The sequence below is a fragment of the Rhinoraja longicauda genome, chromosome 1 (assembly GCF_053455715.1).
Source record: "Rhinoraja longicauda isolate Sanriku21f chromosome 1, sRhiLon1.1, whole genome shotgun sequence".
NCBI lineage: Eukaryota > Metazoa > Chordata > Chondrichthyes > Rajiformes > Arhynchobatidae > Rhinoraja > Rhinoraja longicauda.
This window is the reverse complement of record NC_135953.1, coordinates 29,438,778-29,455,660: the sequence shown is the minus strand read 5'-3', so window position 1 is coordinate 29,455,660 and position 16,883 is coordinate 29,438,778. Positions and strand designations below refer to the sequence as shown.

At 45.7% G+C, this 16,883-nt stretch overlaps 1 protein-coding gene across 2 annotated transcripts in view; it reads right to left on the bottom strand.

The window, feature by feature from the left end:
* The window catches only part of malt1 (MALT paracaspase 1), a 165,502-nt gene that overhangs the window by 40,503 nt on the left and 108,116 nt on the right, over nt 1-16,883 (bottom strand). For both annotated transcript variants that reach the window (XM_078425571.1, XM_078425665.1), the window contains 3 exons: nt 9,831-9,927; nt 8,105-8,146; nt 3,577-3,624 (listed from right to left, as the gene is read on the bottom strand). In XM_078425571.1, the coding sequence (XP_078281697.1) occupies nt 3,577-3,624; nt 8,105-8,146; nt 9,831-9,927 (187 nt within the window). The remainder of the gene's footprint in view (nt 1-3,576; nt 3,625-8,104; nt 8,147-9,830; nt 9,928-16,883) is intronic.

Sequence of the window (16,883 nt, the reverse complement as noted above, 5' to 3'; positions counted from 1 at the left end):
GGGGAACTATGATGGTAGCTCCCGAGATAGGAGGAGTGAATGTAAGGTATGGAAACCGGGAGGCGGTAGAGGACCTGATCTTAGTACCCCAAGGCTGGCGTAAATTTAATGGGCAGAGATTTACAAATACAATTGGGAATAGGCACAGCACCGGTAGAGGGAAGGGTAGTGGTCCAGTTGTATACTCTAAGGAAGGAGGACGAGCAAAGAATTAATGACCAAGCATGGGCCAAAGAAGGAAACCGAGGAGGTTTGCAAATATCCCCTCTACAGATAGCATTAAAGGACGGTGCAGACATAGTACGAGTAAGACAGTACCCCATTTTGACCGAGGGACGAAAAGGCTTACAACCAATAATTGAGAATTTATTGAAGGACGGGGTATTGGAACCATGTATGTCCCCATACAATACTCCGATCCTACCCGTCAAAAAGACCTGGAGGAACAGTCTCTGGCCGAGGGAGGCCGATGGTTTATAGACGGGTCCTCCAGATGTATAGATGGAAAAAGACATAGTGGATACGGTATAGTGAATGGGGAAACTATGGAGGAAATTGAAAGTGGCAGGCTGCCTGGTAGTTGGTCAGCCCAATCTTGTGAATTATACGCATTAATGAGAGCTTAGGAACTATTGGAGGGAAAGGAAGGAACAGTGTATACCGACTCAAAATACGCCTTTGGGGTAGTACACACCTTTGGGAAGATCTGGAAAGAGCGAGGAATGATAACAGCTCGGGGGGGGGGAAAGAATTAGCGCATGAGCAATTGATAGGACAGACATTGGAGGCCTTGCAGAAACCAGAACGGGTAGCCATAGCACATGTGGCAGGGCATCAGAAGGGTAACACCCTGGAAGCCCGAGGAAATAGGGCAGCGGATGAGGTGGCAAAGAGAGCGGCCACAGATCAGACAGTAGAAATGATGTCACTGATACCTTTAAGGGAACCCGAGGAAAAGATACCTATCTTTGGTGAAAAAGAACAGGAACACATGAGAGAAATGGGAGCCCGGCGTACCCCAAATGGGAAATGGTGGACACCGGATGGAAAGCAGCTATTGAACAAAGAAATTATAAGGGAGTTATTAGGGAGGCTGCACGGGCAAAGCCATTGGGGAACCCAAGCCCTCTGTGATACCCTCCTCAGGACCTACGCTTGCCGTGGGATGTATACCATGGCCAAACAAGTCATAGGGGGTTGTGTAATATGTCAGCGAATCAACAAGAAAATCATGAGAGCAGTCCCAGGAGGAGGACAACCATTGGCAATAAGGCCCTTCCAAAGAATACAGATAGACTTCACCGAGTTGCCCCGACTACAAAGATGGAAATACCTGTTAGTGGTAGTGGACCATTTCACTAGATGGGTAGAGGCACTCCCTACAGCAACTGCCACCTCACAGTCGGTAGCCAAGGTATTATTGGAGCAAATTATACCCAGATATGGGATTGTGGAAACAATAGACTCGGATAGAGGGACCCATTTTGCCTCCAAAACACATAAAATGATATGTGAAGCATTAGGAATTGAATGGAAATTGCATACACCATGGCATCCCCAGAGTTCCAGAAAGGTGGAAAGAATGAATGGCACCTTGAAGACCCAAATCACCAAGTTAGTAGAGGAAACGAGACTCCCCTGGACTAAGTGCCTTCCGATAGCCTTGTTAAGAATCCAAACGGCACCTCTGAAAGACATAGGGGTATCCCCATATGAAATGTTATTCGGGCTCCCATACTTAGGAAAGATAGAAGGGATCCCAACAATACCAGGGAACGACGTGTTCCTAAGGAACTATTTACTGGCAGTATCCCAATCTCTTGCAGAACTAAAAACTAAAGGATTACTGGCCCAGAGCCCGCCACTGGATTTTCCGATTCACTCAGTCAAGGCTGGAGACTGGGTACTAATAAAAACGTGGAAGGAAGAAAAGTTGCCACCTAGGTGGACTGGACCCTACCTTGTGTTATTAACCACCGAGACAGCAGTACGAACAAAAGAAAAAGGGTGGACACACGCAAGTCGATTTAAGGGTCCCGTGGAGGCCCCACCAGACAATATCAGCCCGTGGACGGTACGTGGAGGAAAGGAGCCATTGACTTTGGTATTCACCAAGACCCCGCATGGAAAATGAAGACTTCGTGCTGGTGGATCAGGTGCTGGGTGGTTATCCAGCTTGTGAGTAATGTAGCATGTATAAAAATCACTATACCACAGAATAGAAGGGCCACCACCATCCCATTTGATGTATGTGAAGGAAAATGGTGGTGTGGTCATAGGATGTATGTATGCACCCATCCCTGTAAAAATTGGCACGAGGTATTCACTTCATCCAGAGAGGGGTGGCATAAGCCCACCTATCAAACTGATAGGTGGAGAGTATATCAAAACCCAAATGAGGGATTGCCAGGACGTGTATATGTAAGCATACAGAGGGTTCAAATGAAGGAAAGTGGTAGGTATTGGATATGTGCAGATAAAACAGGGAAGGACGCATGCCTGAGGTTTGAAATAAAGGTAGAACGGGACGGATATATGGTAAAATATGAGGATAAGGGGGGAATGTTCCAGATAGAAGACAGTCAGAGTAGGGATCCCTGGGCAACCCCAGCACCACCGGTAGTCAGCAATGTCACCACGGAATATGAGCCTAAGGATTTAAATATAATGATAGTAACAGGAGAAATAGAATTAATGCAATTGTATGGGGAGGGAATACCAACAGGGGGAAAGGGAACCAACACCTGGCTTACCTGGATGATGTACATGGCCAGAAGTATGCAACAAACCAATTGCTACGCCTGCGCCGGAGCTAAGCCTCAGCTGGTCCCAGTACCATTTCCCCTGAATTGGAATAGGACACCTGGGGCTATGTCATGTATACTACAACTATTCACGAATCCCATACTACTAAAGAATGAGACCTGCCAGAGCTACCATTACCTATTCCCGGCTAGCAACAACAACACAAAGGGCTGAAGGGAAGACCCTCGACCTCCCCCATTCACCATTCCCCTCGGGGAGGAGGGATTTGAGTGCTATACAAGATATAACCCAGATGGACAGGAAATGGGGGAGGTGCTAAACTGCAATCAGACGTATAACATAACAGCTGAGGAACAGGGGTCACTGTTCAGTAGCTCCCGACCTCAGTGTGTCTTGAGAGGGAAGGCACCCAACTCTGCAGACTTGCAAATAAAATACTTGTTTCTCTAGATTGTCTCGAGCATCGTGATTGTGAGCACTCACATTTGCATCTCACAAGTGAGAGGAGCAGAATTATGCCCATCAAGTCTACTCCACCATTCAATCATGGCTGACCTATCTTTCCCTCTTAACCCCATTCTCCTGCCTTCTCCCCATAACCACTGACAACTGTACTAATCAATAATCTATCTCTGCTTTAAAATATCCATTGACTTCTGTGGCAATAAATTCCACAGATTCAACACCCTAAGTGTGTGTTTCAATAATATTTGGCTGATCTTCATTAAATGGAAACAATGAGAAAAAGAAAAGCTTGGTTTCTTATATTTGCATCATATCTACATATAAAGAAAATAGGGTAAGACTTACCATAATGTCTTTGGTTAAATTCTAGCATTCCAATCTCACTAGGGTTACCTAAAAATAGTGAAAAATTAATATAATTGAATATTTAGTTACAATGCTTCCTTGTTCCTATTGTTACAACATTCCATCATGGGCACGCAAGAGTTAATGAATTGGGTTGAAACATCAAGGCACTCATTTAATATTTGCCATAATCTCAAATTGTGATAATGGAATTCATCATGACCTTGCCATATTCTGCTGGGTGGGAACTGGACATTAACTCTTGCCTTCTCTTCCCAGACTACCCCCACCTCTCCCCGATCTGCAACACTCATAGAGTCATATAGCGTGAAAACTGGCCATTCAGCCCAACCTGTCCATGCCAAACAAAATGCCCCATCGACACTCGTCCCACCTATCCGCGCATGTTCATAACCCTCTAAACCTATCCTATCCATGTACTTGTCCAAATGTCTCTTAACTGTTATGATAATGCCAACTCTCTCCTCCGGCAGCATGCTCCATATACGCACCACCCTTTGAGTAAAAATGTTACCCCTCAAGTTCCTATTAAATCTTTCCTTCTTCACCATAAACCTATGTCCTCTGGTTCTCGATTCCCCTGCTCTATGCGTTTACCCGATCTACTCCTCTCATGATTTTGTACACCTCTATAAGATCACCCCTCATTCTCCTGTGCTCCAAGGAATAAAGTCCTAGCCTGCTCAACCTCTCCCTGCAGCTCAAAACCCTCGAGTCCTGGTAACATCCTTGTAAATCTTCTTTGCACCCTTTCCAGTTTGACAACATCTTTCCTCGAACATTGTGACCAAAACTGAACACAATACTCTAAACGTGGCGTCACCAAGGTCTTATACAACTGTAACATGACCTCCCAACCTCTCTACTCAAGGTTTATTGTTCTTTTTTTCCTTTTTTGTTTTAAAAACTTTGCTTTCTTTTCATTTAAAGCGCACCATGTACAGCTTAATGCTGTTGACAAGTCCCAAAGTTTTATACAAGAGGGGTGGGGTAGGGGCATCCCCTTGGGCACTCGAGAACTGGGTCAAACTGAGCAGAGTTCAGGGCATTGAGAAAACTTACTTGCTCACACACTGAGTCCATGAGGCCGGCTGGTGGCCACTCTTGTGAAACAGCTGTTTCTGTAACCCTCTCCCACACACTGATTTTGTGATTTTGTTTATTTCTGTCTTATGAACTATTTGAGCTGTGTCCATTCTCTGGAATGGAACCTTGTCATAACCTGGGGACTTCCTGTAACAAGCCAAGTGGGCTAAGTACCAACATGATTACTTAACGAATGTTTGAAATTCCAATAGTGCATCAAATTCTGGCAACAAGTACACTACAGACTTATTACATGAATCCCCTGCAACAACTCTGGAAAAAAATTGCATTGGCACGAATTCAGCAAACACGATTCAGCCATCAAGTTTAAAACGATGATAGAGTTACGATGCGCTGCAATATTTTTCAACAAGAACAGCAATATCACCAAAGGAGCAATCAACAATGCCAACACTGAAGAAGGGTCTGTAGGAGGGTTCCGATCAGAAACGTCACCTATCCATGTTCTCCAGAGATGCTGCTTGACCCGTTTAGTTACTCCAGCACTTTGTGCCAACATAAGATAGTGTGAACGGGGTAGCAGGACTGACATATGTTGAAAGAATGGGTCGACTGGGCTTGTATTCACTGGAATCTAGAAGGATGAGAGATTGTATAGAAACATATAAAATTCTTAAGGGATTGGACAGGCTAGATGCAGGAACAATGTTCCCGATGTTGGGGGAGTCCAAAACCAGAGGTCACAGTTTAAGAATAAGGGGTAGGCCATTTAGGACCGAGATGAGGAAAAACTTTCACCCAGAGAGTTGTGAATCTGTGGAATTCTCTGCCACAGAAGGCAGTGGAGGCCAATCCACTGGATCTTTAAGAGTTAGATTTAGCTCTTAGGGCTAACGGAATCAAGGGATATGAGGAAAAAGTAGGAACGGGGTACTGATTTTGGATGATCTGCCATGATCATATTGAATGGCGGTGCTGGCTCGAAGGGCCGAATGGCCTACTCCTGCACCTATTTTCTATGTTTTTTTGTTCTAAGATTTGGAGCCGAGATACATCATATTTACATTATGGAATCTCAAAGCTTATTTTAATAGACTAGTACACACAGCGACCAAAAACACTTACTTGCTTCTTCAGGAATGTTTGACTCATCTGAAAGATTCAGCAAACAAAAATGTCGATTGTAGTACAAAAAAAAGTTCCTATTTTCCCACTGTACAAGTGTATCCTTTCTTAAGCAAGGATATTAGAGTATTACCTGAATGGTGGCCAATTAGGAAAAGGGGAGATGCAACGTGACCTGGGTGTCATGGTGCACCAGTCATTGAAAGCAAGCGTGCAGGTGCAGCAGGCAGTGAAGAAAGTGAATGGTATGTTAGCATTCATAGCAAGAGGATTTGAGTATAGGAGCAGGGAGGTTCTGCTGCAGTTGTATAGGGCCTTGGTGAGACCGCACCTGGAATATTGTGTGCAGTTTTGGTCTCCTAATTTGAGGAAAGACATTCTCGCCTTAGAGGGAGTACAGAGAAGATTCACCAGATTGATCCCTGGGATGGCAGGACTTTCATATGAAGAAAGACTGGATAGACTCGGCTTATACTTGCTGGAATTTAGAAGACTGAGGGGGGATCTTATAGAAACATATAAAATTCTTAAGGGGTTGGAGTGGCTAGATGCACGGTAGCGCAGCGGTAGAGTTGCTGCTTTACAGCGAATGCAGCGCCGGAGACTCAGGTTCGATCCTGACTACGGGTGCTGCACTGTAAGGAGTTTGTACGTTCTCCCCGTGACCTGCGTGGGTTTTCTCCGAGATCTTCGGTTTCCTCCCACACTCCAAAGACGTACAGGTATGTAGGTTAATTGGCTGGGTAAATGTAAAAATTGTCCCTAGTGGGTGTAGGATAGTGTTAATGTGCGGGGATCGCTGGGCGGCGCGGACTTGGTGGGCCGAAAAGGCCTGTTTCCGGCTGTATATATATGATATGATATGATGATATGATGCGGGAAGATTGTTCCCGATGTTGGGGAAGTCCAGAACCAGGGTTCACAGCTTAAGGATAAGGGGGAAGTCTTTTAGGACCGAGATGAGAAAACATTTCTTCACACAGAGAGTGGTGAGTCTGTGGAATTCTCTGCCGCAGAAGGTAGTTGAGGCCAGTTCATTGGCTATATTTAAGAGGGAGTTAGATGTGGCCCTTGTGGCTAAAGGGATCGGGGGGTATGGAGAGAAGGCAGGTACAGGTTACTGAGCTGGATGATCAGCCATGATCATATTGAATGGCAGTGCAGGCTCGAAGGGCCGAATGGCCTACTCCTGCACCTATTTTCTATGTTTCTATGTTTCTATGATAACAAAATGATACAAAATACTCCACGGATGATCTCACCAAAGCCCATCACAATTGCAATAAGATTTCCTTTTTCCTGCAATCAAACCTCTTGTGGTACAGGCTTTCAGTGACTTTGAACAACTCCACCCAATTTGTGGAAACAAAGAAGTGCAGATGCTAGTTAATACACAAATGGACACAATGTGCTGAAGTACCTCAGCAGGTCAGACAGCATCTCTGGAGAACATGGATAGGTAACACTCTGGGTTGAGATCCGTCTTCAGACTCCAATCTCTCAACATTTAGGAAAAAACATTTTCCTACACTGTATTCAATTTGCCATGTTCACGCTCACTCACACACTCAGCTGCTTCATATCTCCACAAAGCCTCTTTGCTTCCTTCTTTCTCTGCACTCTATGCAAGTACAACATTGTGTACAGTTTTGGTCTCCTAATCTGAGGAAAGACATTCTAGCCTTAGAGGGAGTACAGAGAAGGTTCACCAGATTGATCCCTGGGATGGCAGGACTTTCATATGAAGAAAGACTGGATAGACTAGGCTTATACTCGCTGGAATTTAGAAGACTGAGGGGAGATCTTATTGAAACATATAAAATTCTTTAGGGGTTGGAGAGGCTAGATGCGGGAAGATTGTTCCCGATGTTGGGGGAGTCCAGAACCAGGGGTCACAGCTTAAGGATAAGGGGGAAGTCTTTTAGGACCGAGATGAGAAAACATTTCTTCACACAGAGTGGTGAGTCTGTGGAATTCTCTGCCACAGAAGGTAGTTGAGGCCAGTTCATTGGCTATATTTAAGAGGGAGTTAGATGTGACCCTTATGGCTAAAGGGATCAGGCGGTATGGAGAGAAGGCAGGTACAGGCTACTGAGCTGGATGATCAGCCATCATCATATTGAATGGCGGTGCAGGCTCGAAGGGTCGAATGGCCTACTCCTGCACCTATTTTCCATGTTTCTATGTTTCTATGATGAGTCCTGTTCTGACTTTTTTTTCCTCCTTTTTGAAAAGACGAACAGAACCCCATTTCCCACAGAGTAATCAGTGGAGAGTGAACAAGTCAAAGTAGGCAACATGCATTTGATCTGACTGCATTATGTACACATCTTACCTTCGTCACATTCCACCGCGACTGATGCACTGGGCCTGGTCCCTTATAATTAAAAGTAAATATGAATAAGAAACAAAATAACAAATCAAAAATTAGTAGTTGCATATAACAATCACATTTCCAAAAAAATAATGGGTAATTAAATGTAGTACTTTATTTCCATCTCCCTCTCTTGTGACTCCTATACTAATCAGGTTAACGGAATGCAACTCCTAATTTCAAGCACTCAAAGTTTCCATTTAATAAAGCTGTTTGACCTGGGGGTACATGATACCAATCCTCCCTCATCTCCAATGAGGGATCCAAACAGTCCTTCCACATGAAAGAGAGATTCACATGCACCTCCTCTACCCTTATCTATTGAATCCAATACTTGTGATGTGGCCGGCACGATACCAGACAGAACAAAACCAGGCTAGATGACCACTTTGCCGAGCACCTGCACTCTGTCCACTATGGTCAACTGGATGTCCTGTTTGCTAGCCATTTTAATTTCCCTTCCCATTCCCACAGCAATTTTTTTCGGTCCTCAGCCTCCTGCACTGGCAAATGCCAAGGAACAGCACCTCATATTTCACCTGGGCACTTCTTATACCCTTCTTATAAAACCCACATCACCCTGTTTATTTCCACTTCCTCTCATCTGCTCCTTCTGCCCATCACCCTCACCCTCCTCACACCGAATCCCCTTTCCCTCCTGCTACTCAGGACACCTTGCCCAAGAGTAAGGAAGCAAATAAAGACCAAAATTCCATTTCCATATAGCTACCCATCATGACGCTGCAAGTGATCCTTTGCCACAGAAAGCTGTGGAGGTCAAGTCAATGGATATTTTTATGGCAGAGATAGACTCTTGGTCAGGGGTTTTTGAGAGAAGGCAGGAGAATGGGGTTTGGAGGAAGAAATAGATCAGCCATGATTGAATAGCAGAATAGACTTGATGGGCCGAATGGCCTAATTCTGCTCCCATCACTTATGACCTTATGATCCTGTGTAGGCTTTGCTCTATATGAAACTTATTTCACCATTGACCTCAGAGATTTAGAATGAGGAAGAGCAAGATTACAATATTACTTCTTTTTTTTTTGTCCCTCCAGTGACTGCATTCCAGTATCTCACATGATCTGATCACAATGTCAAGACTACTGATCTCGCTAAAGTTTGCAACATCATACAGCAGCTCTAAAAAAAGAAGTGTTTACGCCACATTTAAACACTTTGAGAGTTCTTTCCCCCACAGAATGACAAAACAGTGCAATATGAACAAGGGCTGGAGACAGTGGTTCTGAACTCTTCAGATAAAAAGAGGAAACTTCTAATGTGCTTCCCCCAACCTACCACATACCGTCACCTTAATCAAGCGGTCTCATTTCTTTTTTAAGTGGCTTCGCTAATATTATGGGGGGAAAAAAAACTTTGTTCCCATTTCAGGTTTATAGAAACATAGAAAATAGGTGCAGGAGTAGGTCATTTGACCCTTTGAGCCAGCACCGCTATTCAATATGATCATGGCTGATCATTCAAAATCAGTACCCCCGTTCCTGCTTTTTTCCCAGATCCCTTGATTCCTTTAGCCCTAGGAGCTAAATCTAACTCTCTCTTGAAATCTAGAGTACCAAGCCCTGATATACCAAGGCTACGTGCAGCACATTATTGCATTATTGATTGTATATAATCTGTATGTTGTTCAACTGTCAGACTTTTGAATAAATATACAATTCCTTACCTATAACAATTTCTACTTCTGAACTCCACAGTTCGGCCTTGTCATTGAACACATGGCAACGGTACTGCCCCTGGTTGTCCAGATTAATTTTATTCATCTGTAAAAAATGAAGGTGTGTTTACGCATAAGTTTCTGAAATGAACAAAATGTTGAACCGTGGTAGTCTGGCGCGCTGACCTCGACCGGACTGAGGTCAGGCGACAACTCTCAGACACCTCCTCCTACTTATCCTTGGACCATGACCCCACAGACGAGTACTAGGCTTTAATCTCAAACACCATTACTGATTTCGTCACTTCCGGCTCTTTACCCTCTAAAGCCTCCAACCTTATCGTTCCCCAGCTCCACACAGTCCGATTTTACCTTCTCCCCAAAATCCACAAACAGAACTGTCCTGGCAGACCCATTGTTTCTGCCTGTTCATGTCCAACCAAATCAATTTCCACCTACCTCGACTCCATCCTATCCCCCCTGGTCCAATCCCTCCCTACCTATGTCCAAGACACCTCGCATGCTCTCCGTCTCCTCAATAACTTCCGTTTTACAGGCCCCCACTCCCTCATCTTTACTATGGATGTCCAGTCACTCTACACCTCCATCCCTCACCAGGAGGGTCTTAAAGCCCTCCGTTTCTTGCTCGACCGCAGAACCAGCCAATTTCCATCTACCAATACTCTCCTCCGCCTAGCAGAGCTAGTCCTGACCCTCAACAACTTCTCCTTCGACTACTCCCACTTCCTCCAAATCCAAGGGGCACTCGCATGGGCCCCAGCTATGCCTGCCTCTTTGTAGGGTACATTGAACAATCACTGTTCCAGGCGCACACAGGTCCTGTCCCCAAACTCTACCTCTGCCACATTGACGACTGCATTGGTGCTACCTCCTGTGCCCATGCAGAACTCACTGACTTCATCAACTTCACCACTAATTTTCATCCTGCTCTCAAATTTACTTGCGCCATCTCCGACATCTCCCTACCTTTTCTGGATCTCACCATCTCCATCACAGGAGACAGACTTTTGACCGACATCTACTACAAACCTACTGACTCCCATAGCTATCTTGACTATGCTTCTGCCCACCCTGTTTCCTGTAAAGACTCTATCCCCGACTCCCAATTCCTCCGTCTATGCCACATCTGCGCCCAGGGTGAGGTGTTCCATACCAGGGCATCAGAGATGTCCTCATTCTTTAGGAAATGGGGGTTCCCCTCTTCCATTACAGATGAAGCTCTCACTAGGGTCTCCTCAATATCCCGCAGCTCCACTCTTGCTCCCCCTCCCCCTATTCGTAACAAGGATAGAGTCCCCCTTGTCCTCACCTTCCACCCCATGAGCCGTCGCATACAACATATTATCCTCCAACATTTCCACCACCTTCAACGGGATCCCACCACTGGCCACATCTTCCCATCTCCACCCGTTTCTGCTTTCCGCAGAGACCGTTCCCTCCGAAACTCCCTGATCCACTCGTCCCTTCCCACCTAAACCACCCCCTCCCCAGGTTCCTTCCCCTGCAACTGCAGGAGATGTAACATCTGTCCCTTTACCTCCCCCCCTCGACTCCATCCAAGGACCCAAACAGTCTTTCCAGGTGAGGCAGAGGTTCACCTGCACCTCCTCCAACTTCATCTACCGTAGCCGCTGTTCCAGGTGTCAACTTCTCTTCATCGGTGAGACCAAGCACAGGCTTGGCGATCGTTTCGCTGAACACCTCCGCTCAGTCTGTCTTAACCTACCTGATCTCCCGGTGGCTCAGCACTTCAACTACACCTCCCATTCCCAATCTTTCTGTCCTGGGCCTCCTCCATTGTCAGAGTGAGGCCCAGTGCAAATTGGAGGAGCAGCACCTAATTTTTCGCTTGGGTAGTTTACACCCCAGCGGTATGAACACTGACTTCTCCAACTTCAGATAGTCCCTGCTCTATCCCCTCCCCCTTCCCAGTTCTCCCACTAGTCTTCCTGTCTCCGACTACATTCTATCTTTGTCCCGCCCCCCCCCCCCCGACATCAGTCTGAAGGGTCTCGACCCGAAACGTCATCCATTCGTTGTCTCCCGAGATGCTGCCTGACCCGCTGAGTTACTCCAGCATTTTGTGTCTACCTTTTTTTTTAAATGTTGAATATTATGCCTGTGTCAAGAGAAACCTTTTACATTCACACTTGCAGAGAAGACACACATTGAAACCATGACTACAGAGAACATTTGTGGGATTACCGCTTAGAATTTCTTGGGAGATATTTGTGGCTGGCGATGCTCTCAAAAGTAGCGCAAATATAGAAAACCGACTTGAATGCGCATAAAAATGTTTTATGCTCAAGTAAATAGCACTACACCCAACACTTAGAAATAAATAATTTAAATTAAGAGCAACATTTTTGCCAAATGATGTAACGTTTGATACCATGATGTTGAAGAATGTCTCCACCTGCTTCAAACCCAAAGAAACACTTTAAGGTATAGTCATTAATACATAAGAGTTTGCACATTCTGATTTTTTTTAAAATATTCTAAAAAGCAGTGAAACAAGTGATGGGATTATTTGGGTTAATGATATTGATTGAGTGCTAAACATTGGACAAGTCATTGAGGAGAACGTCCTTGCTTATCTGCAGAGAGTATGAGGGGATGTTTTACATTTACCTCAGAAGACAAAGAGGGCTTTTGTATAACATAGAAGGACACCATCTCCAGACATGCATCATGCTTTTGGTTATGCACTGTGGTGTGAGGCAGAATGTTTAAAGCTCTGTAAGTCAAGTTTATTGCCGCATGGGCAAGTACAGTGAGGTACAAGTGCAACAAAAATCTTGCCTGCAGCAACATGATATGCATATGGACTCCGACAACACACAAAAACATATTATACATAAATCACACATATATTCTACAATTGAAAAGAGAAAGACTGAGCATAAACAAAGTTATTAGTTCAAAACAATTAGAAAACAAACCCATGGTAGTGCAAGGGTTGGTCTTTCATGTTCCCCAGCATTAGGACAATCTTTGACTTTTATGAGGTAGTGAGTGTTCTGGGCAGTGGTGGAGCTCCCATAGTACTCTGCATCATTTAAGCTTGGCAAGTGAACACAAGGTCAGGCATGACCAGTTGTAAGTAAAATGACAGTACTTGACAGACAATCACACTATTGATTTCTATTGACCGGAGCACCAGGACATGGTGTTGCCACATCAGGGGGAGCGTACAAGGCTTCCCCCCTCCCCCACATCGGCCTCTCTGATCACCTCACCGTTCTGCTGCAACCGGCATACAGACCCCGGGTGAAAGTCACCAAACCGGTTTCAAAAGAGGTACGTGTGTGGTCAGAGGACAGCACAGCTGCACTCCAAAACTGCTTTGAGACTACAGACTGGGACATGTTCAAGCAGGCAGCAACATACAACAACACAACCAACATTCAGGAATACACAGAGACAGTTACAGGCTACATCACCAAATGCATTGATGATGTGACCCACACCAGAGCCATCACCATCCGGGCTAACCAGAAGCCATGGCTGACAGGGGAGGTCCATGGGCTGCTGAGGGTCCGCAACGTTGCCTTCAGAGAGGGCAATCCAGCCGGTCTCAGAGCAGCCAGGGCCAACCTTTCCAGTAGCATCAGGAAAGCCAAACAACACTACCCCCGGCGCATCACAGCCCACTTCAGTGACAGCAGAGACACACGGAGCCTGTGGAAGGGTATTAGGACTATCACGGACTACAAACTCTTACCACAGACCTGTGACAGTGACACCTCTCTCCTGAACGACCTCAACGGCTTCTTCGCACGCTTTGAAGCACAGAGCAACACACCTGCGCAGAAAACAACTCCCCCCCCAACGACCAGGCTATTTGTCTGTCTCCAGGCAGTGTGAGGAGCACACTATTAAGGATTAACACCCGGAAAGCTTCTGGACCTGACAACATTCCTGGTCATGTGCTAAAAGACTGCACAGCTGAGCTCACAGATGTCCTCACAGACATCTTCAACATCTCCCTGAGCCAGGTTGTTGCTCCCTCGTGCTTCAAAGAAACCACCATCATACCTGTGCCCAAGAAGTCTTCTCCATCCTGCTTCAACGACTACCGCCCTGTAGCGCTGACTTCAACCATCATGAAGTGCTTCGAGAGGCTGGTCATGAAGCAGATCAGATCCAACCTCCCCCCCTCCCTGGACCCGTTTCAGTTTGCATATCGAGCTAAGCGGTCCACTGAGGATGCCACCTCCTCTGCTCTACACCCAGCCCTCACCCACTTGGACACTAAAAACTCATATGTTAGGATGCTGTTCATAGACTTTAGCTCAGCATTCAACACCATCATCCCCCAGCAGCTGGTTTGTAAACTAACAAATCTGGGCCTCAGCCCCCTTCTCTGCAACTGGCTGCTGGACTTCCTCACTGCCAGACCCCAGTCTGTACGGGTCGGCAGCAACACATCGGACACCATCACGCTGAGTACGGGGGCCCCACAAGGATGTGTGCTAAGCCCCCTGCTCTTCACCTTGCTGACCCACGACTGCACACCCACCTACAGCTCCAACCACTTCGTCAAGTTTGCGGACGACACAACCGTGGTGGGTCTCATCAGCAACAACGACGAGACCCACTACAGGAAGGAGGTGAACCAGCTGGCCGCGTGGTGCACAGACAACAATCTCTTCCTGAATGTGGAGAAAACAAAGGAGATTGTTGTCGACTTCAGGAGAACGCACACCCAACACCCCCACCCACTGACCATCAATGGTGCTGCTGTGGAGCAGGTGAGCAGCACCAAATACCTGGGAGTGAACATCACCGAGGATCTCTCCTGGAGCAACAACACCACGTCCATCGCCAAGAAAGCCCAGCAGCGCCTCTACTTCCTCCGCAAACTGAAGAGAGCGGGAGCGCCCACACCCATCATGTACACTTTTTACCGAGGCGCCGTCGAGAGCATCCTCAGCAGCTGCATCACTGTGTGGTTCGGAAGCTGCACAGCCTCCAGCCGCAAGACCCTGCAGCGCATAGTGAACACTGCTGAGAGGATCACTGGCGCCTCACTCCCAACACTCCTGATCCTTTACACCACCCGCCTCACCCGCAAAGCATTGAGCATTGTGGGTGACCCCTCCCACCCCTCCAACAGCCTCTTCACCCTCCTGCCTTCAGGGAGAAGGTTTCGCAGCCTGAGGTCGAGCACCACCCGACTAAAGAACAGTTTTTTCCACCAGGCTGTCAGGATGCTGAACTCTCTCCCCTCCCTTCCTCCTCTCTCCCCTGCCCCCATTGGACCTGGACTTTAACACCCCACACACACGCACATCCAGCACCAGACACTTTTTTTTTTAACGCTGCTATGGACAGGCTTTGCACTACTGTATTGTAATATATTCATCTTCATCTGAAGTCATTGAAGTGACTATATTTTATATTTTATGTTGATTGTTGTTTGCTGTGCCTTTTTAATTTTAACTTAATTTTATGCACTTTGTTCCTCGGGATTGTGGGAAACGGTATTTCGATTTTCTGTCTGTGTAAACTGGCTGAGGATTGACAATAAAGTTGACTTTGACTTTGACTTTGATGATGCCGCTGCACAAGTCATTGGCGAGACCACAGTTGAAGTGCTGTGTGCAGTTCTGGACACCCGGCAAAAGAAAGGATGTCATTAATTTGGAAAGGATGCAGAAGAGACAAAGAAGGGAGAGATTGAACTTTTTTTTCCGCCTTCCATCACAGTGAAGAATGTGGAGGAGTCACTGTGGTGGATGTTCATGTCTAAATGTATTTTGTGTGTCCTGTTGCTTTTTATTGTTATGACTGTATGGCAAATGAAGTTCCTTGTATGTAGCAAAACATAGTTGGCTAATAAAGTATTATTGTGATTGTGATTGAGAGATTCACCAGGGGTGTTACCTGCGCTTGCACGCTTGTGTTACAGTTGGATAGGCTGACACTTTTTTTTACTTTGGAGCATAGGTGATTGAGGGTGACATTTTAGAGGGGTGCACAAGATCACGAGGGGCATGGATAAAGTGAACAGTCAGTCTTTCTCCCCAGGGTTGAGATTTCAGAGGCACCTCAGAGGCAAATTTTCCACTCAGATGATAGTCCATATCTGGAATGAGTTGCCAAAGAAGCAGGAACAATTACAACTTTTAAAAGACGTGTTGGATGGATATACATAGATAGGAACGGATTAAGGGGCTATGGGTCAAATGCAGGCTAATAGAACTAGCCCATTTATTCACAAAATGCTGGAGTAACTCAGCAGGTCAGGCAGCATCTCGGGAGAGAAGGAATGGGATATTTTCTTATACTACTTGTACCAGCATCTGCAGTTATTTTCTTATACTACTTGTACCAGCATCTGCAGTTATTTTCTTATAGAACTAGCCCATGATGCTAACTTAGTTGGAATAGTCATAGTGGGCGAAGGGACTGTTTCCGTGCTGTACATCTTTCCCCAGATGTCACAATGGAACCTAAAACTTCGCCATGTGTTGTCATTGCATTATGGCATCCCGTCATCTTGCCAAAACACAAAAAATAGTTAGAATAATCAACCTGAAATACTAACTCTTTCTTTCTTCACAGATGCTGTCAGTTTTACTGGGTATTCCAAGAATTTCTCATTTTATGAATATCAAAAGGTATCTCAGAGTATATTTCAAGGGCACACTTTCAGCTACCGTGTTTCCTTCAAAATAGGCTTTCAGGTGGAGATGGACAGAAAAAAGAAAATAGTGCATTTTTTTATTTTTATTTATTTATTTATTTTTAAAAAAAAATTTAATTTTAAATTAGCATGGAAACAGGCCTGTCCGGCCCTACCAGTCCACGCCGACCATTCTCCCTGACCTAGTCTCATCTACCTGCACTCAGACCATAACCCTCCAATCCCCTCCTATCCATATACCTATCCAATTTACTCTTAAATAATAAAATCGAGCCAGCCTCCACCACTTCCTCCGGAAGCCCATTCCATACAGCCACAACCCTCTGAGTAAAGAAGTTCCCCCTCATGTTACCCCTAAACCTTTGTCCCTCAATTCTGAAGCTATGTCC